Source organism: Trachurus japonicus, chromosome 19 (assembly GCF_045865225.1).
Source record: "Trachurus japonicus isolate A0001 chromosome 19, Traja_1.0".
Taxonomy (NCBI): Eukaryota; Metazoa; Chordata; class Actinopteri; order Carangiformes; family Carangidae; genus Trachurus; species Trachurus japonicus.
In genome coordinates, this window is record NC_140925.1 from 5168492 (window position 1) to 5186981 (window position 18490).

General features: G+C 40.2%; 1 protein-coding gene across 2 annotated transcripts in view; it reads left to right on the forward strand.

Annotated features, from left to right (window-relative positions):
- Window positions 1-18490, forward strand: part of LOC146967218 (rho GTPase-activating protein 44-like) — a 97907-nt gene that overhangs the window by 56271 nt on the left and 23146 nt on the right. The window contains exons 1-11 of one of the 2 annotated variants that reach the window (XM_085761551.1): window positions 1787-1887; window positions 5462-5501; window positions 6993-7112; window positions 7694-7770; window positions 8651-8762; window positions 9662-9738; window positions 11799-11916; window positions 13137-13205; window positions 13320-13401; window positions 14127-14254; window positions 15705-15816. In XM_085761551.1, the coding sequence (XP_085617677.1) occupies window positions 1826-1887; window positions 5462-5501; window positions 6993-7112; window positions 7694-7770; window positions 8651-8762; window positions 9662-9738; window positions 11799-11916; window positions 13137-13205; window positions 13320-13401; window positions 14127-14254; window positions 15705-15816 (997 nt within the window). In that variant the 5' untranslated portion in view covers window positions 1787-1825. Of the gene's footprint in view, window positions 1-1786; window positions 1888-5461; window positions 5502-6992; window positions 7113-7693; window positions 7771-8650; window positions 8763-9661; window positions 9739-11798; window positions 11917-13136; window positions 13206-13319; window positions 13402-14126; window positions 14255-15704; window positions 15817-18490 lie in introns of those variants that run through there. The other variant, XM_085761550.1, reaches the window with a different exon arrangement.

The window sequence follows — 18490 nt, forward strand, 5'->3', positions numbered from 1 at the left end:
GTAGAATCAAGTTTTAAGGGGAGACACTACAGGTGAATAGGGTAAAGATTTTAAATAACAGATATCACCATGAACCTTCCCAAGTTTATTAAATATTTTTTGTATTACAAGTTATGTCAAATTTTATGTTAAAATATGTAAATGAGGCAATATCTGATGAAATATGCGTTAATTTACATACATTTCCAGAACTGAAATCTGAAAAATGGACAAAGCCCCTTTCAAAATTCTTGTTTTATTTTGTTGACATATTAGATATCTCTTTTTATCACTTTGTAAATGAGAAAATACTGTCACCAGCCCTAAAAAAAAATCAAATTTCTCCATGTTTTTAGGAACAAAATGTTGTATAAATCAGGCTGTGAATGATATATCAACAATCCCCTCTGAAAAATAGCCAAAAATCTCAAAATTGATCAGTGCATGAAAAAAACAAACAGTGTTTTTGCCTGTTAGTGTCTCGCCTTAATTCTTGTATGAACAATCAATTATTTTACTGAACAACAAAAACATGAATGTTGAGTAAAACTTGGAAAATTCCCGGAATTTTGCAACCCTATTATTTCCCCGTCTCTCTCTCTTTCTCTCTCCGGTGTCCAGCTGTTCCACTTCAGCCCGATCAATAATCATTGAGCTCAGAGAGAGAAAGAGAAAGAGAAGGAGGAGGAGGAGAGGTGAGAAGACGGAGAGAGACACAATCAGACCTCTGTCTTTTCATGTCTTCTGGTGTGTGTGTGTGTGTGTGTGTTTGTGTTCTTGTACATGCTACGTTGTGAGGACCGGAACGAGTTTTTAACCAACAGAGTGAGGACATTTTTGGGAAGTGAGGACATTTTGGCCGGTCCTCACTTTTTCCAAGGGCAGTTTGAGGGTTAAAGCAGAAGTAAGTGATATATTTGTGTTAATATAAGTCTTAAATAGTTATATCTTCCGACAGCAATCACTTACATAGAGTGTTTGGTCTGAAACACGGGTCTGTCAGTCCCTCTGCTCTGCTCTGAGCCGAGGAGAAAACATTTATCGTATCCTACAGTTTTTATCCAATGAGGAGAGAGAACGGCATGCAGGGCTGTGTGTGCAGCCAAGGAACGCAGTGAATGTGGCGACGTAGGGACGAGGACTGTTATGGTGCGTTCAAGGAAACTCGTATTTTTCCGACCGTGAAGTGGTACCAGTTCGATCTGGTGCGAGTTCATGGGTCAGAAGTTACGAGTGGCCGTTATAGTGACTTTCACAGGTAAAACAGGTCGGAAAAACACGAGTGGGTTGCCTGGAACGCTACAAAGTCGTAAGTTGTGAGTTGAAGCTGTAATTTACGATTTCAAAAGCCTGCCTGGAACGCAGCATTAGCGAAAACGACCGGACCACTTACTTCTGCTTTAAGACGTTAGGTTATAATTAGGTTTAAATTAGGTTAAGAGCAATGGTTAAGGTTAGGTATTTGTTTTGGATGGTTAAGGTTAGGGTAAGGGGCTGGGGAATACATTATGTCAATGACATGTCCTCACAAAGATAGATTTACAAGGATGTGTGTGTGTGTGTGTGTGTGTGTGTGTGTGTGTGGTATACTGTAAATTGTGCAGAAAAAGGAGAAGGTGAGACTAAAAAGAGAGGAGGAGGGCTCAGGGAGAGATGACAGGTGATGATAGAGAGAGTGAAAGGACCAGATCGTCTGGTCTCATTCTTCAGGCCGTCCTTCCTTCTCTTCCTCCTCCTCCTCCTCCTCCTCCTCCTCCTCCGTCTTTCTTTCTCCTCCCTCTGTCACTCCACTCTCTCTCGGCCGCTGCCTGAGAACAGGTGGTTTCCCTCCTGCGGCGTCGGGGGGATGTGGAAGAGAAAGCTGCAGATCAGCAGGACTCGAGCGTCTCGCAGGAACAGCTCGGCTCTGTGAGTCCACGCAGGGAGAGAGACGATGATGATGATGATGGTTTTATTTTATATTTTATCTTTTATATATTTGGGTTAAGTTATAGTAAAGCGTGTGTGTGTGTGTGTGTGTGTGAGGAGGACGAGTTGTGTGCGCTGCAGGAAGTGAGAGGAGGTTGTTCTCTCTGCATGTTGATGTTGTTGGTTTTGACTTTTCTTCTAAAAACATATTTTAATTGGACTTTGCTTTTAGATAAATAACAGTGTTTGTGCTGTAGCTGCTACTTTACGCTCAATAACTTCTCCTGTAAAACTCACAGAATCACAGTCAATGGCTCAAATGGAAGATGAGACTTGTAGCATTAGAAATATATAAAAACAGATTTCCTAATTATCTCATCTGTAATGTGAGCTAAACTGTGTGTGTACGGTTCATTCAGGAAAACACACAATCAGACCAGTGATTTGTCTCTCTATTGAAAAAGTAACAGAGTAACAGATTAATCAATATAATTTCACTAGATTTAACTTGTTATTAAATAATTGGGATCAATAAACCACCAGCAATATAGATTTCAATGGGAATTATTGGCAGATTATGATCTGTCGCAGCTGCACAGATGATCTGCAACATATTTTTTTCCAAGTTGTCCAACAAAGGATTTTTCTAACTCAATGAAAAGGGGATAATATTTCAATAATAATGATTATTTATTGATTTAGGATTAGAATAAACTTTATTGTCCCCGTATTTTGTCTTGGACTCGAGCGCCTTCACATACACAGTAATGAAGATTTAAGTCGTAACTTCCGAGCCTGTTCAGAGGGTTAAGAAGAGGACGGTTTGGTTTTTATAAGAGTGACCAGCGTGACCACTTCACTGACACCTTTTGTTTTCCTGTTGTTTTTTACGACGACGTCTTCTTCTACCTGTTGAACCGGAGCTCAGCCGCTTCACTTTTCTCAGACAATCAGAGTCAGAACGATCAAGTGCAGGTTATTTATGTGCACAACGTCGTAAATCTACCGGAGCATCTGTGCTGCTGTGTGAGCTCAGTCTGAAACCCTCGGCACAGGAGGTCGTGATGTTTATCTCTTTGAATTATTGGTTGAAAATGAAATCGTGCCCTCTGCTCTGCTCTGCTCTGCTCTGCTCTGTTCCTCTACTCAAAGTGCATACGGTAAATGAATCGTCTTGTCAGTCTTGTTGCTGCTGTTGTTGTTGTTGTTGTTTCTGTGCGTTCGGCTGCAGCAGAGCAGAACCTCTCTCACATACTTTCACTGTCAGCGAGCGACGTGATATTGCAATAAAAGAGAATCTTAATGTGCAGATGCTTTTAGGGAGAGTGCAGCAGCTTGATGTATAATCAATGTGTGCAGAGGAGCTGGATCAGACGCCGGGTCCGTCTGGAGAGAGAGAGAGAGAAGAGAAGAGGACTAGAGGAGCCTCGGCTGCAGCTTTGTTGTTGCTGTTGGTTCTGGTTTTGGCTGCGTTTATGGTATTTACAGGTTCTGATTCTTTAACCTGTGGTTCTGGATGTTTCTCCTCCGTCTCCTCCTGCAGAGTTCGACTTTGTTTGTTGTTCACACATGTTGTTGTTGCAATATCCGGGTTGATTTAACTCAAACTGTCAGAATCCGTCTGAGCCTCGAAGGCAGAGGCCGAGTCGATCGATGTCACTTGAACGCCTCACACTCTGCACGGTCTGGATGTGGATGTGACACGTGGTTGAATGATATTGATGTTGTGTTTTCTCCTTGAGGAAGTGAACACTTGAAGGGATAGTTCACCCAAAATTCAAATTTCACTCATTATCTACTCACCCTTATGTCGACTAAGGGCTGGGAGAAGTCTCTGAGTTACAGGGGGGGTCCGCGCAGCAGTATTTGTCCATATAATGGTTGTGAATGGGGCTCACTTTTCTTCGTCCAAAAAGACACACCAAAAAACATCCAAATACCTCCCTAGTGCTCGTCTGTAATGTCCCTCTTGTATTGAAGCTCCAACATGAAAAATTGTTCCGCCGGTGATTTGCACTGACACAGGCAAAGCAGTGAACTGAGACACTGGGAGCTTCAGCTACAAACAAGCTTAAAATATAGACTTATTTAATTTTTTTCGGAACAATTTCTCATGTCGGGGCTTCAATACAAGAGGGACATTACAGACGAGCAGTATGGAGGTATTTGGATGTTTTTCGGTGTGTCTTTTTGGACGAAGAAAAGTGAGCTCCGTTCTCAACCGTCATATGGACAAATACTGCTTCACGGACCCCACCCCGTAACTCCGAGAAGGCAAGGAGGACTCTGAAACTTCTCCCAGCCCTTAGTCGACATGAGGGTGCGTAGATAATGAGTGAAATTTGAATTTTGGGTGAACTATCCCTTTAAGAATCTCTTTATTTTTTAACAAAAAATTCATTGATGCTTATTTGCACTTCACATTTACACATTTATATTTCTGTTTCTGTTGTAAATGAAAAGAAACGAAGCGCTACAGGAAGCAGAAAGGTCAAACTAATTAATCTTCATTCCTTTTAATACAGCGAGTAATTACAGGAGCTCATCTGATTAGAAATAAATTAATCTTTTCTATTGCAAACACAAACAATGTTGTCATTCACTCCGTCGTTGTGAGTCGATGGAAAACTCCAGTGATGATTTACATTTTTCTATTTATCACAAGAACCAGAAACCAGAAATGCAAGTTTCTTTTTTACGAAGCCTCATTACGGCTCCACTGCTTCTAAAAAAACAAAAAAACAAAACACCAAACACGTATTCATCCACAGCTGAAAATAGTCCCAAATGTGTTTGTTCATCCAGAGTCTATTACTATTATCTATTGCAGTAAATGTGTATTCATCCGCAGCTGAAAATAGTCCCCAGTTAACTCTGTTTTACCTCTTTAATCCTCCATGTTGTGACTTTTCTCCAGTCTTTCATTCATCATGGTTGTTTTTATTACATTATATGTGGACATTTCATCAAACTAATGCAACTACTCACTTTATGTGGCAGTTATTATTATCTATTGATATGCATACGACACAGCACCTCATGTTTCTGCAGAAGAACAAATCGTTTTCATGTGTTTTTCATTGTTTTTTTTTAACTTTACTGTGTTTTATTCTGGGGTCAGTTGCATGAATCGGCTCATAAACACACAACAAGTTAAAAAAAAAAACTCTCCACATGTGCAGAGTGCAGGTTTAAATCCTGATGGTGTTGATAACGATCTCCACACTCAAACCTCCTGAGGCAAGACGTCTTCAGGTTCAGTTTTAAGGTCTGATTCCCACCCGGAGAAACCTGTCGCTGAGCTTTTCCGAAGAAAAAAACACACAAACCAAAACAAAACAAAACAAATGAACCTTCCTCTTTTATGATGATTAGCTCCAGGCTGAAACAACTGCTGTATTATTTATTATGTGCACAGAGAATCCAGCAGCAGGTTATGTAATTACACTGACTGAGTGCTGTGTGTGTTTCCTGCCCCGTTCCCACCGTAATAAATTATGTAATTTAGCCGTTTCCCCTCCTGCTCTAACGTTCATCTCTTCTCTTTCTTTCTTTCTTTCTTCTTCTCTTCCAGAGCTGAGAAAACAGAAGTGTTAAGTGAAGACCTGCTGCAGGTACTAATGAATCTGTGTGTGTGTGTGTGTGTGTTATGGTGGTATTCAGTGTGTGTACTCTCTGAGCTGCCTTCCTCCAGGCAACGTTAATGAGCTCTGAAACTGAACTTGTGTGTGAGACAAAGGGGCTGAACGTCCCGGCTGATTGACTCGGAGGCTGCGCCGCGTTTTAATTGGCCTGATTAACGACGCCCTCAGCGGCCGCAGCGTCACCTCGACCGGACCAATCTGGTTTAAAGGGATAGTTCAACATTTTGTGCAAATTGGCCCATTGCCATAATCCCTATAGTCATAGCAGTAGGTTCGTTACCTTTAATTGTCGGTGCAAGCTATTTTAAGAATGGCGGAGCAGAGCCGTGAGCTGCTCAGAGCTACGCTACGGAGGCTCATGGGATTTCTTGGTTTCCCTCATCAAACTCATCAAATACACAATCCAACAACTCCACAACGCTCTGGTGGACAAGTTGTGACCTGCACATTCACCACGCTATGAGATAATAACACAACGTTACCAGACAGAGTTGTTTTAGAGGTAAATACAGAGACTGCTGCTGAAAAACTGCCCCGACGGGAACGTGCATCAGTGGTTTTGCATGAATTTCCCTCTAAAACAACTCTGTCTGGTAACGTTCTGTTATTATCTCATAGCGTGGTGAATGTGCAGCTCACAACTTGTCCACCAGAGCGTTTTGGAGTTGTTGGATTGTGTATTTGATGAGTTTGATGAGGGAAACCAAGAAATCCCATTAGCCTCCGTAGCGTAGCTCTGAGCAGCTTGCGGCTCTGCTCCGCCGTTCTAAAAATAGCTTGCACCGACAATTAAAGGTAACGAACCTACTGCTGTGACTATAGGGATTATGGCGATGGGCCAATTTGCCGAAATGTTGAACTATCCCTTTGATGATGAAATGAGAGACAAGGTGATCAGGACTCAGCAAACCTGTTCATACATCAGTGTTTATTTATAAAATTACACATGAACATGGGGTGTTTTCTGTTATAATATTACAATAAAATTAATCAAGTACATCTTAATATATATAGAAACCTAACAAAAGAAGGGCGTTCAAGGGAAATATACCTTTTCCATTTCTTTCCAGATATCTTTGAATTTAGATTACTGAAGCCTCACTGAAGAAAAATGATTCTTTCCATCACAAATACATCGTAAATGATAATGAACATACCAATCGTCAACAGATGGGATGTCTGGCTAAAGCCATTTCTTTGTAATTGCTTTTCTAGCTAAACTTAGTATTCCAAATAAGTATTTATTTTTCACACTTACAGTAGTTGAGCTTACAAGCCCAAAAAGAAGTTTGTCCCAGTTGAATGTAATGTCAGTTCCAAAAATAGTCACTAGTTCTGATTAAACCTCACGGCAGAAGATATTTACATACTGTACGTACATCAGTGTTGTTTTATAGACACAAAAACAGCATCATGTGTTGGTAAAAACTGACACTGTGACTCTTTTCTTGTGTGTTCCAGGTGGAGAAACGTCTGGAGCTGGTCAAACAAGTTTCCCACAGCACACACAAGAAGCTGACGGCGTGTCTGCAGGGTCAGCAGGGAGTGGACGTGGACAAGAAGTCCGTCAGGTCGCCCTCGGTGAGAGACATCGCACCCATTAATTAAAATATAAACTATAATGAGGAGAAAAAGAAGAAGAAAACTTTATTACACAGGAGCTGAGAGAAGAGGCAATGAATAAAAGACATGAAATAAAATACAAAAATGTCCCTGGAGCCATTTAAGATGAAATAAAAATAATATTTTATGATCAACAATATTTATTATGATTGTAAAGAAGATGACAGAAGAAGCAATAGATGCACATGTTACGTATTTATACATGTTAATTTACATTTTGTCGAATAATCCCTCTCTTTTTGTCATCTCATCTGAAAAATAACCATAATCTCATCTCCCAATTATTGTTATTATCTAAATAAACTGGTGTTTTTTATGCTGTGCACTGGAAATTGAAGTGCACTACACATTTCTGTACATTGTTATGAACAGGTGGTTAATTACAAGGTGATTGATCACAATATTCAAGAACAGAATCAGTATCAGAATTATGTTTTTGATCCCTGCAGGGGAAAAAAAAGAAATGTAACCTTTGATTTCCTTTGATTTATTGTTGTGATCGACACGTTGATTCATCCACTGTTTGTGTTTCTGTGCAGAAGAAACTTCCTCTTACGACACTTGCACAATGTATGGTGGACGGGGCGGCCGTGCTCGGAGACGAGTCGCTACTAGGGTGAGGACACACACACAGTAATCTACATCATCATTGATTATGTGCAGCATTGGAAGCATTTACTGCAGCTGTGACATGATGAACAGATGTTTTTGTGCTTTCAATGGAAAATAATGATGGTTAAAGGTCATTAAAACATAAATAAAAGAGACATATCATCATAACTATACGTTTAAATTAACAAAAAACACACAACATGAAGTCATGATGTCGTTTAAGAAGCCTAAATATCTAGATTTCATAATTATGTAAAAGGGAAAATTAGAATACATTTCTACATCTTGAATTTTACCCGTGAAAATCTTTTATTTCTCGACAGTGTCTTCACCTACACTGTTCCAGTCATCGTCTCTTTTTGCATCATATCCCTCCTAAGTAAAATGATGCTAAATAAACATCCGCAGCTTTAAAAAATAAATTGTTTCCCTTGATTTCAAAACACACTTTCTGAACTTCCCTCCAAATATTAGAAACAACAACAGGAATTACACTTATCTGATTGGACATCCTAATAGATAAAAAAGTTATAAACAACAACAGTGTCTTTCACTTTGAACTCCAGATGTTGTTGAGTCTGGTTCACATCTGGATGATAATAAAACTATGTGATGAGTTTGTTCCGACTCCTCCAGTCAGAATCGTCTGTTTGTTTTTTCCTATTTCTACTAATATCTGAGATGTTTTATTCACACATGTTTGTATCTGAGCTGCGGTGAGTTACTCTGCGTTACATCACCTCGCCGCATTAATTCATATGCGACATGTTTAAACACCAGTCTTGTTTGTTTGTTGGATTTTATTTAGAGAAACTGCATCAATATGTAAGGACGGAGCTGCTCCCTCTCCGCTCCTCTCTCATGTTTTTTTCGTCTTTTCGCAGGAAAATGTTGAAGCTGTGCGGCGAGACGCAGGACAGACTGGCTCAGGAGCTCATCCTGTTCGAACTCACCACGGAGAGAGACGTCATCGAGCCGCTGTACGACCTCGCAGAGGTACGATAACCACGACAACATGATGATGATTATTAAAGCCTGGATGAACTTTTCTAAATGATATAAAAATGTTAATGTCCCCCTAAACCAAAAATTTTTTTTTTCGATTCTTCTACAAGACATTTCAGCAGCGAAGTCGCTCATGCAGCCACAACTTTTAGATTTGAAATGCAGTTTCAAAGAGTCTGAAAAAGTTGGATTCAGTTTTTTGAGCACCCAGTCAGGTTTAATACGTCAGAATCCCAAGCAACCAATCCCGTTGATTGTTTTTGCATCTCACCTGTTCCCTTCCTTCTTTCCCTTCTTCCTTCCTTCTTCTTTAACGAATCTGTTCCCTCCCTCCATCTTTCTTTCCTTCCTTTTTCCCTTCCTTCTTTCCACAATCCTTTTTCCCTCCCTTCCTTCCCTTCGTCCTTACTTCTGACTGCCTTCCCTTTTGACCCAATCTGTTCCCTCCCTCCTTCTATCTTTCCTTCCTTTTTCCCCTCCTTCTTTCCCCCCATCTTTCCCTTTGTCCTTCATTCCTTCCTTCTTTCCCTTCGTCCTTCCTGCCATCCTTCCTTTCATCCTTCCTTCCTTGACCCAAGAGGACAACAGGACTTTTTTGTGGGAAAGCAATTTTAATCCTAAAAAGAAAAAAGTCATAGAAGAGCATTTTTACATATTTTAAATGCGTCTTTAGGGAGACTTTAAAATCCAATGTGGAAGTGAAAACAAGTAGAAACGAGCTGATGTCTGAGGTTTGAGGCTGTGATTAGTCTGTAAACGGATCTCCATGAGAACCTCAGGTGGGTTTGACCTGAACAGGTGTGAAGCCCCGGACAACAACACGCACTCTGTTCTTCAACAAACAAACTAACAAATACATAATCAAACAAACCTGTGTGCTCCGTCCTCAGGTGGAAATCCCAAACATCCAGAAACAAAGGAAACACTTAGCGAAGCTGGTCCTGGACATGGACTCTGCACGCACACGGTGAGTCTGAGGGGGGTTTGTTTTTTTAATTTTTTAATCTAAATGTGTGAGAAACAGAGAAACAGAGCCGACTGTGATCAGAGAGGAAACTCCATCTGCTGTGAACGGACCTGAAGCTTCACACCGACGATCTGATGACACACAGAGTCGAGTTTAGTGGAGATTGACAACATCCAGCAAAGTGTATTTCAGATTTTGACTGTTTCATCTCTTCATTCAGTTTCAAATTTAAAAAGCCAAAACTTCACATTTTATTAACACAAAGTGAATATATGATGATACAAATGTGTTTTTTTATCCCTTTGATTGCTTTCAAACATGTGAACAAAAGAGGTCACACTCACAACTGTGTTTTTTAATAATCCCTTAAATTTTTCTTTTATTTGTCCAAAGATGGAGACATTCCCATAATTGCAGCAGCAGACATGAATGAAAAGCAATATTTGTAGAATATGAATATGAAGTGATTATGTACAGATATAATATCAGTGTTGGATTATCTGGAGAAAATCTTAGTCTCAATTAGATTAAACAGATTTGAACTAATCTTCTGGAGACTCTGGGCTTCCAGTAATAATCTTATTAGATAGTTGTCTGCAGTAGATTCTCTTTATGATCCTAAAGACTCATCTGCACCATGTGACGTGCAGTAGGAGCGCTCATGCGTAGGGATACGTTGAGTTCAACAGCTGAGAGAAAATAGAGCCAAAAAACAAAGAGGTGTTTAACTCTTTAAAACCCTCTTCTTTCATATCTGTTGTCAAAATATTTCACTCAAAATCACTGATTTCATCCTTAGAGGATCATGAATATGTTAAAGGGATAGTTCAAAATTTTTGGCAAATTGGCCCATTGCCATAATCCCTATAGTCATAGCAGTAGCTATTTTTAGAGTGGCGGAGCAGAGCCGTGAGCTGCTCAGAGCTACGCTACGGAGGCTAATGGGATTTCTTGGTTTCCCAAGAAAGAGGGAGAGGTAAATTCATGCAAAACCGCTGATGTGCGTTCCTGTTGGGGCAGTTTTTCATCAAGCAGTCTCTGCATTTCCCTCTACAACAACTCTGTCTAGTAACGTTGTGTTATTATCTCATAGCGTGATGAATGTGCAGGTCACAACTTGTCCACCAGAGCGTTGTGGAGTTGTTGGATTGTGTATTTGATGAGTTTGATGAGGGAAACCAAGAAATCCCATGAGCCTCCGTAGCGTAGCTCTGAGCAGCTCGCGGCTCTGCTCCGCCGTTCTAAAAATAGCTTGCACCAACAATTAAAGGTAACGAACCTACTGCTAAAACTATAGGGATTATGGCAATCCCTATCCCTTTAATAACATGATGCTGATTCATAAAATTGGTGGATTTTTAATGATCTGTAATTTAAGGTGAATCAGGTGAGGATGAAACACCTGTAACTGTAGATGAAAGTTTCTCTTCTCTGTCGACTCTGTGTTTCCTCCACTGAATCGATTGTTGTTTCTAAAACCTGAGACCTGAGGAAACGTGTGAAAAAAAAAAAACCTAAAAAGAAAAACCCTCTGCGACCTTAAAATGTCGGAGTCATCGTTGCGTTGCGGCTTCTCCCCGTCGTCCAATCAGCTCTCGCTCCGTCTGATCTCTGAGACGTACCATCGCCACACTTCTCTTTGTGCTGATTCACCGTCGTCTCGCTGCCGTTACGAGCAGCAACACGGGAGAAATGTTGATTTTCCTCACTGCAGTCCAGTCTGTGAGGGGTTTTTTTCTTCTTTTTTTTATTTATTTATTTTTTTTATATAGTGACCCAAATCTGAGACTATTTCTCCCATCATGCCGCTGTGCTGCTGAGCTCCTCTGGCAGCGCTTCATATTATCTGCAGTCAGACAGAAAGTGTGACGGACAGAGAGCGAAGAGGAGAGAGAGAGAGATGAACGAGGACGTACAGTTTCTGTCAGCTCGTGTTGATGTCGATGATTATTTCCCGCGGGGACGGAGAAGAAAGAAAATTTGAAGCTGCTGAAGGCAAAATGTAAAAAAAAATAAATGTCCTTCATCTCTGTTTCTCCTCCTCCTCCTCCTCCTCTCAGGTATTACCAGTCCACCAAGTCCTCGGGTCTCTCCAGCAACCTGCAGCCGAGCGGAGCCAAGGCCGACCACCTCAGGGAAGAGATGGAGGAGGCAGCCAACCGCATGGAGATCTGTCGAGTCAGTGCCTCTACTCACTTCACACATAAAGGGACAATGACACAAACTGCTGGTTACAACACTGAGAAACGATCTAATGTTTGGAGTCATGTCATGTTTTAGTCCGGTTTCCTGTTTGTTTGTTTGTTTGTTGATTAGAGTTTGTTTATAACTACTATACACAACAAGTGTCAATAAGGAACAGTTCATTTCAAGCCAAAATGTTGAAATATCCCTTTAAAGCAACTTAAAGGAGAATTCCAGGCAAATTCAACCTGGGGCGCTAGTTCCTAATATTTTAGATCTAAAAGAACGAATCTGAAGATTTTCTTCTTAATTGCCCCTGAATGAAAACGTTGTGCCTCCAAACAAATGCAGACAGAACTAGTGTTTTTACTCAACATTTGCTTTATTTTTTGTTGTGTTTTTACTTTTTATATCATTTTATATCTTTTATATCATATCATTGTTACTGTATGTAAGCTGCTGGACGATCTGAATTTCCCTCCTAGGGATTAATAAAGTATTTTCTATTCTATTCTAACAGGAGCAATTAAAAAGAAAATCGACAGATTTGTTCCTTTAGACCTAAAATATTAGGAAACTAGGTTGAATTTGCCTGGAATTGTCCTTTAAACCCAAAACCACCTCCAGTGGGGTTTACGCCATGTACTTGTCTCCTCTGTCTCCATGGTAACAGCAGCTAAATCTAAGCTATAAGGATGCAGAAGTTTAAACGGAAGTCTTTCCAGCTTTGGATTTAAATAAGATTTTTTCACATATTTTCCACGTGTCTCCACCCGCCCACACCTCACTGGCTGCTGTTTGACCAAACGCACCTGATCCAGACGATCAGCTGTGAGTTAACGGACGGGAGAGATGGAAAATATGTGGAGCTGGAGCTTCTCAGGCCAAAACGATGAGGCAGTAAATAATTTTTCACCTCTCTCTCTTTATAAAGAGCTGCCAGATGCCCTACACACACATTTACATTTCACTGTAACGGCTTTAAACAGGATTAAATATTTTCTGCTGTCGGATGTTTGTTGCTCACTTCACCTTTTCCACAGCAGGAAACCAACAGGTGTGATGATGCGAATGACATTAACAACAGCTCTGCCCCCCGAGGCAAACACCTGTTATTAATGTCATTTAACCACCTGTGGGTTTTACATCTGTCTGAATCTTTATATATTAGTTTTCTTATTCCTCTGATGTGTTTCCTCCTCCTCCTCCTCCAGGACCAGTTATCAGCCGACATGTACAGTTTTGTGGCCAAAGAAATTGACTATGCAAGCTACTTCCAGACAGTAAGTATACGGCGTCGGAGCAGAATGAGACGGAGCGAAGACGGTGAAACGTCCCACACGTCCAAACGTCACACACACTCTTCTCTTTCTCTGTCTCTGTGTCTGTCTGAGCAGCTGATAGAAGTCCAGGCCGAGTACCACAGGAAGTCATTAGAGCTGCTGCAGAGTATCCTGCCCCAGATCAAAGCCCATCAGGGTGAGTTCATATCACAGTGAGAACATGTTCATTTATGTATAAAATCATCAGCAGTTAGTACTAAGTCAAAGTTTTCACTTGTACTTTAATAACCTGGGAGAAATGATGTTATAATAAAATTAATAAGCAATAAATACGTAGAATTGACAAACAAATTATGCATCAACATGAGCTGTTTAAAATGTGTTTGTTTGACTTAAATAAATGAATCTAAAGAAGCAGAACTAGCAGATTTCCCAGCATGCATTATTACAGAGGTTCTATGTCATTATATAATATATAATTTTAAATGAGAACATGCAGATTATAATAAAATCTTTATGATATGTTAATTCATCAGTTTTGCCAACACAAGATAAAATAAGTTTCCTGACTACTGGATCCAGAACATACAGAGTTTAATTTGATTACAGTCTCGTAATTAACTCCAAGACGTCTCTATTACACACAGTTCAAACAGACAGTATCATTGTTCCTATGGCCTATGTGGTAATGGTGCGTTCAAGGACCGTGGGAACTCATTGTTCTTAGCGAAGAGCTGAGCAAGACAACAGGGTTTTGTTGCCTTCAAGGTCAAACAGAAAATAGAGTTTCTGTTTGTCTTAGGTCACTTTTCTGCAACCAATTCCTGGAAGAACCGAGCATCAGCGAATGTAACGTGAAAATGTGTGTGTGTGTGTGACTAACGCTGTGTGTGTGTGTGTGTGTATTTGTGTGTCCAACAGAGACCTGGGTGGAGAAACCATGCTATGGGAAACCATTAGAGGAGCACTTAGCGCTCAGCGGGAGAGATATTGCCTTTCCCATCGAGGCCTGTGTCACTATGCTGCTGGAGTGTGGCATGCAGGAGGAGGTCAGACACACACACACACACACACACACACACACACACACACACACACAGGAAACAAAACCATTCATGAGTCGTGTGTGTCAGTCTTAATTAGCGACGGGGACAAACGAGGTTGACGTGCACACAGCGGTTTGTCTTTGTTGTTTAATGAACGTGTGAAGGTGAGAAATCCCCGAGTCATGACACATCATCATCCAGTCAGCTGGTGGAGCCGGCGCAGCAGCAGCAGCAGCAGCTTACAGTGACTCAGCAGATCTGTGTGTGTGTGTGAGACTTTAACCGAGTCGGACACTGAGCTCGTTGGGTCTTTTGTTACAAACGTTTTCAGATGAGGTTTTGGCTCCGAGACACATCGCTTTAATTCTGTGTTAATTCAATCCTGTTAATCCTGAACCTCTTGAAGTCTCACCGGCAAAACGGGTGTGGAAGTTAAAAGTTATTGATTCCTCATGTTTGAAGGAAAAACACCCACACACACACACACACACACACACACACTGACCTTTGGGGATGAACGGCGAGCTGCTGCTGAGTCAGCGATGATGTAAGTTCAGTTTCAGAGACAGAGACGTCGGACATGTTGGAAAAAATCAAAACAACAGCAACAAAAAGAAGTGACCGCTGTTAATTCAATATCTGTAACATCCATTATTATTATTGTACTATAACATTTACATATTTAAAGGGCCAGAACTACCTTATTTTCTTTTATATTATAAAAGAATATTAACATTTAAATAATGAATAGTAAATATTTATATTTTCTTTTACTGATATTCAGCCTGGGAATAAAGTTACAGTATATAATGTCCACACGTGCCTTCACAGTATCAGCACTTCACAAGAGGAAGTCATAGTAGAAATTATGCATGTTTACCAAAAAATACATTAAAACACTTTAATTTAGTCAGTTTTATTTTCGTTATTGCTTCATTATCGTCTTTTCAGACATAAATAACAACTTTCTGAACACAAACTGTCTCAGTCATGTTGAAATGATGTCGCCATGTCAAGTTAATGTAGGAGATTGATGTTTGTTTTTTATTCTTTTAATCTGTGTTCATCGGTGGAAATGACACTTTGAGGCACTTGAACTTTATATAACGAATTCCTTTTGATGCTATTTGATTTAAACAAATACAGGACTTCACATTTTACATTTATCTGACACTTTGAAGATTCAAATTCTTAAAACTAATTATAATCAACTAATAAACTTACCATGCATTATTATGGATTAAGTTCCCTTATTGAGTTTTGAATGTGGTAGCCTATTTATTTTCACACTGTGTCTTACTGCAGCAGCAGATCTGAGTCTTGCCAGTCACTTCTTCTTTAACTAGTTTAGTTTAGTTTATTTAATTTATCTTCTAGCTGTTTCTTGGTGTGTGTGTGTGTGTGTGTGTGTGTGTGTGTGAATCTGTCTGACCGGTGTCGTCCTGTGTCTCAGGGTTTGTTCAGAATCGCTCCGTCCGCCTCCAAACTGAAGAAGCTGAAGGCGTCGTTGGACTGCGGCGTGTTGGACGTCCAGGAGTACTCGGCCGACCCGCACGCCATCGCAGGTGAGCTGTCAACAAAAAACAAAACAAACCACCTGAACGTTCCGTTTGTTAAGTCTGGTTCTCAGCTTTGTGCTCTGTGCGCGTTCACATCAAAGGAGGCGTTTGGCGTCATATGATTTCTACTTCCGCACAAAATGCTGCAAATATGACGAGAGGAGGAGGCTGCTTTTAATTTCTGACAGCTGAACATTGCACTACTTTTAAATATGAAGCTTTATCCAGTTAAACTAAATAAACTAGAGCAACAACAACTGTCATTTTTAGATTGTGTTTTATATTGTTTTCATATATTTCACTGATCGACTCATCAAATACACAATCCAACAACTCCAAAACGCTCTGGTGGACAAGTTGTGACCTGCACATTCACCACGCTACGAGATAATAACAGAACGCTACCAGACAGAGTTGTTTTAGAGGGAAATTCACGCAAAACCACTAATGCACGTTGCCTTCAGGGACAGTTTTTCATCAAGCAGTCTCTGAATTTCCCTCTAAAACAACTCTGTCTGGTAACGTTCTGTTATTATCTCATAGCGTGGTGAATGTGCAGGTCACAACTTGTCCACCAGAGTGTTTTGGAGTTGTTGGATTGTGTATTTGATGAGTTTGATCAGGGAAACCAAGAAATCCCATGAGCCTCCGTAGCGTAACTCTGAGCAGCTCACGGCTCTGCGCCGCCGTTTTAAAAATAGCTTGCACCGACAATTAAAGGTAACGAACCTACTGCTATGACTATAGCGATTATGGCAATGGGCCAATTTGCCAAAATGTTGAACTATCCCTTTAAAAATAGTGAAACAGCGGCGCTTTTATAGCCGATTTTAGGATGAAACTCTAAACACAACCACACGGTCGGGACCACCTGAACGCACCTGAGCTCCATCCCTCCCCCTCTCCCCTTCTCCTGCTTGTACTTCATCTGTTTCCATAACAACCGACTCCCGCCTCTCTCCCTGGGGGATCCGATCTCATCTCATCCCGGCGGCGCGCTGCACTCGGCTCGTTCTGTCCACGTGTCACTGAGACGTCACTGTGGGAATAAACATCTTCATTAATCTGCCACAGAAGAAAAAGAAGAAGGGGGATAATTTCATTTAATCCCTCTGACAGTTTGTTTTATTTCTCGCGTGTTTCCGATCCTGAATCACCAGGTGAAGGTTTAATTTGAAGGTTTTTATGTCGGAGCCACTCGGGAGATTTGGAGGATTACTTCAGATTGATCAGGATTCACTTCAGCTCGCAGTTTCTGTCCGTTCTCCTCCTCTTTGTTCTTCTTTTTCTTCTCCTTCTGGAGTGATAAATTCCAAATATAACTGGGATTAGTGTCAGACAGTGATGAAAAAAAAAGAAAAAAGAAAAATACAAAACAAACAACAACCAAAAAAACAAAGCGGGATGTGTTTTCTTGGCGTCTTTTTGTTGCTGTCACTGATTCTCCTTTAAATCCGACCTGTGAGTGACGACTAAAGAAAGAGAAGCTCTCGGGGGTTTTTTATGATGCAGCCACTGATCTTTTCTTCTTCTTCTTTTAATCTGACTGCTGCATAAAGCTGCTGTCACATCCAAACCTGAGATCTGCAGCTCAACAACTCATCATCATATTGTTCAGCTACGGGAAAAACAATAAAGCTTTTTTAAAACTGTGAGACGAGTTTAAAGAAAAGTCTTCTTTTGTGTGTGTTACTGATGATGATGGTGCGTTCAAGTACCTCCAGTAAAACAAGACACAAACCATTCGGTAACACTTTACTTGACGCCTCTCTCTATAATACATTATAACCATACTTATAATGAGTTATAATGCAGTTATAACACTGTATAACTATAGTTATAAACACTCATAAATGATCATAATGCGTTATAACAATAATCATAACACACTATAAAGCATTTTATCATGACTTATAAGGTCAGGTATTATAATACGTTATAATTGTTAGTAACTCACTGACAATGCCCACATCGATAATGCATTATAAATATAGTTATAATTTGTTATAACTGGCTTATAAACGTGTATAACTATCATTATAAACACTCACATAAGACTTTATAACAATAAGCATAACACATTATAGAGCATTATAACTCTATTATAATACCAAGACCTTATCAGCCATTATGAAATGCTCTATGATGTCTTATGCTTATTGTTATAAAGCCTTATGATAATTAATGAGTGTTTATAATGATAGTTATACAGTGCTATAACTGCATTATAACTCATTATAAGTATGGTTATAATGAGTTATAGAGATAGGCGTCAAGTAAAGTGTTACCAAACATTCGATGCAGCTTTGTGGTACAAAGTCTCAAAGCATCAGTCTGTAACAATGAAGTAATTCAGAAAACAACTTCATCAGTTTGTTCAAGTGTTTCTGGGGACACAAAAAAGTGACGGACCTTTCTGTCTGTTTAATTTCCTTTATTGTAAATATCACCCGATTCAGTTTCATCGGCTGTGTCCATCACTTTTTCGTGTCCTCAGAAACACTTCTGTTGTTCAGCATTTGTTTTGTCCAATTGATGAAGATGTTTTCTGAATTTGCAGCACGTTTGTGTGTTTTCTTGCCAGTTGTTGCCGTGTTGTTGAGCCCTCAGGGCCGCCGTCTTTTTTCGTCTTTATTCCACCTGGCTCAGGAAGCGTTCTGAAATCTGTCAGACTAATTAG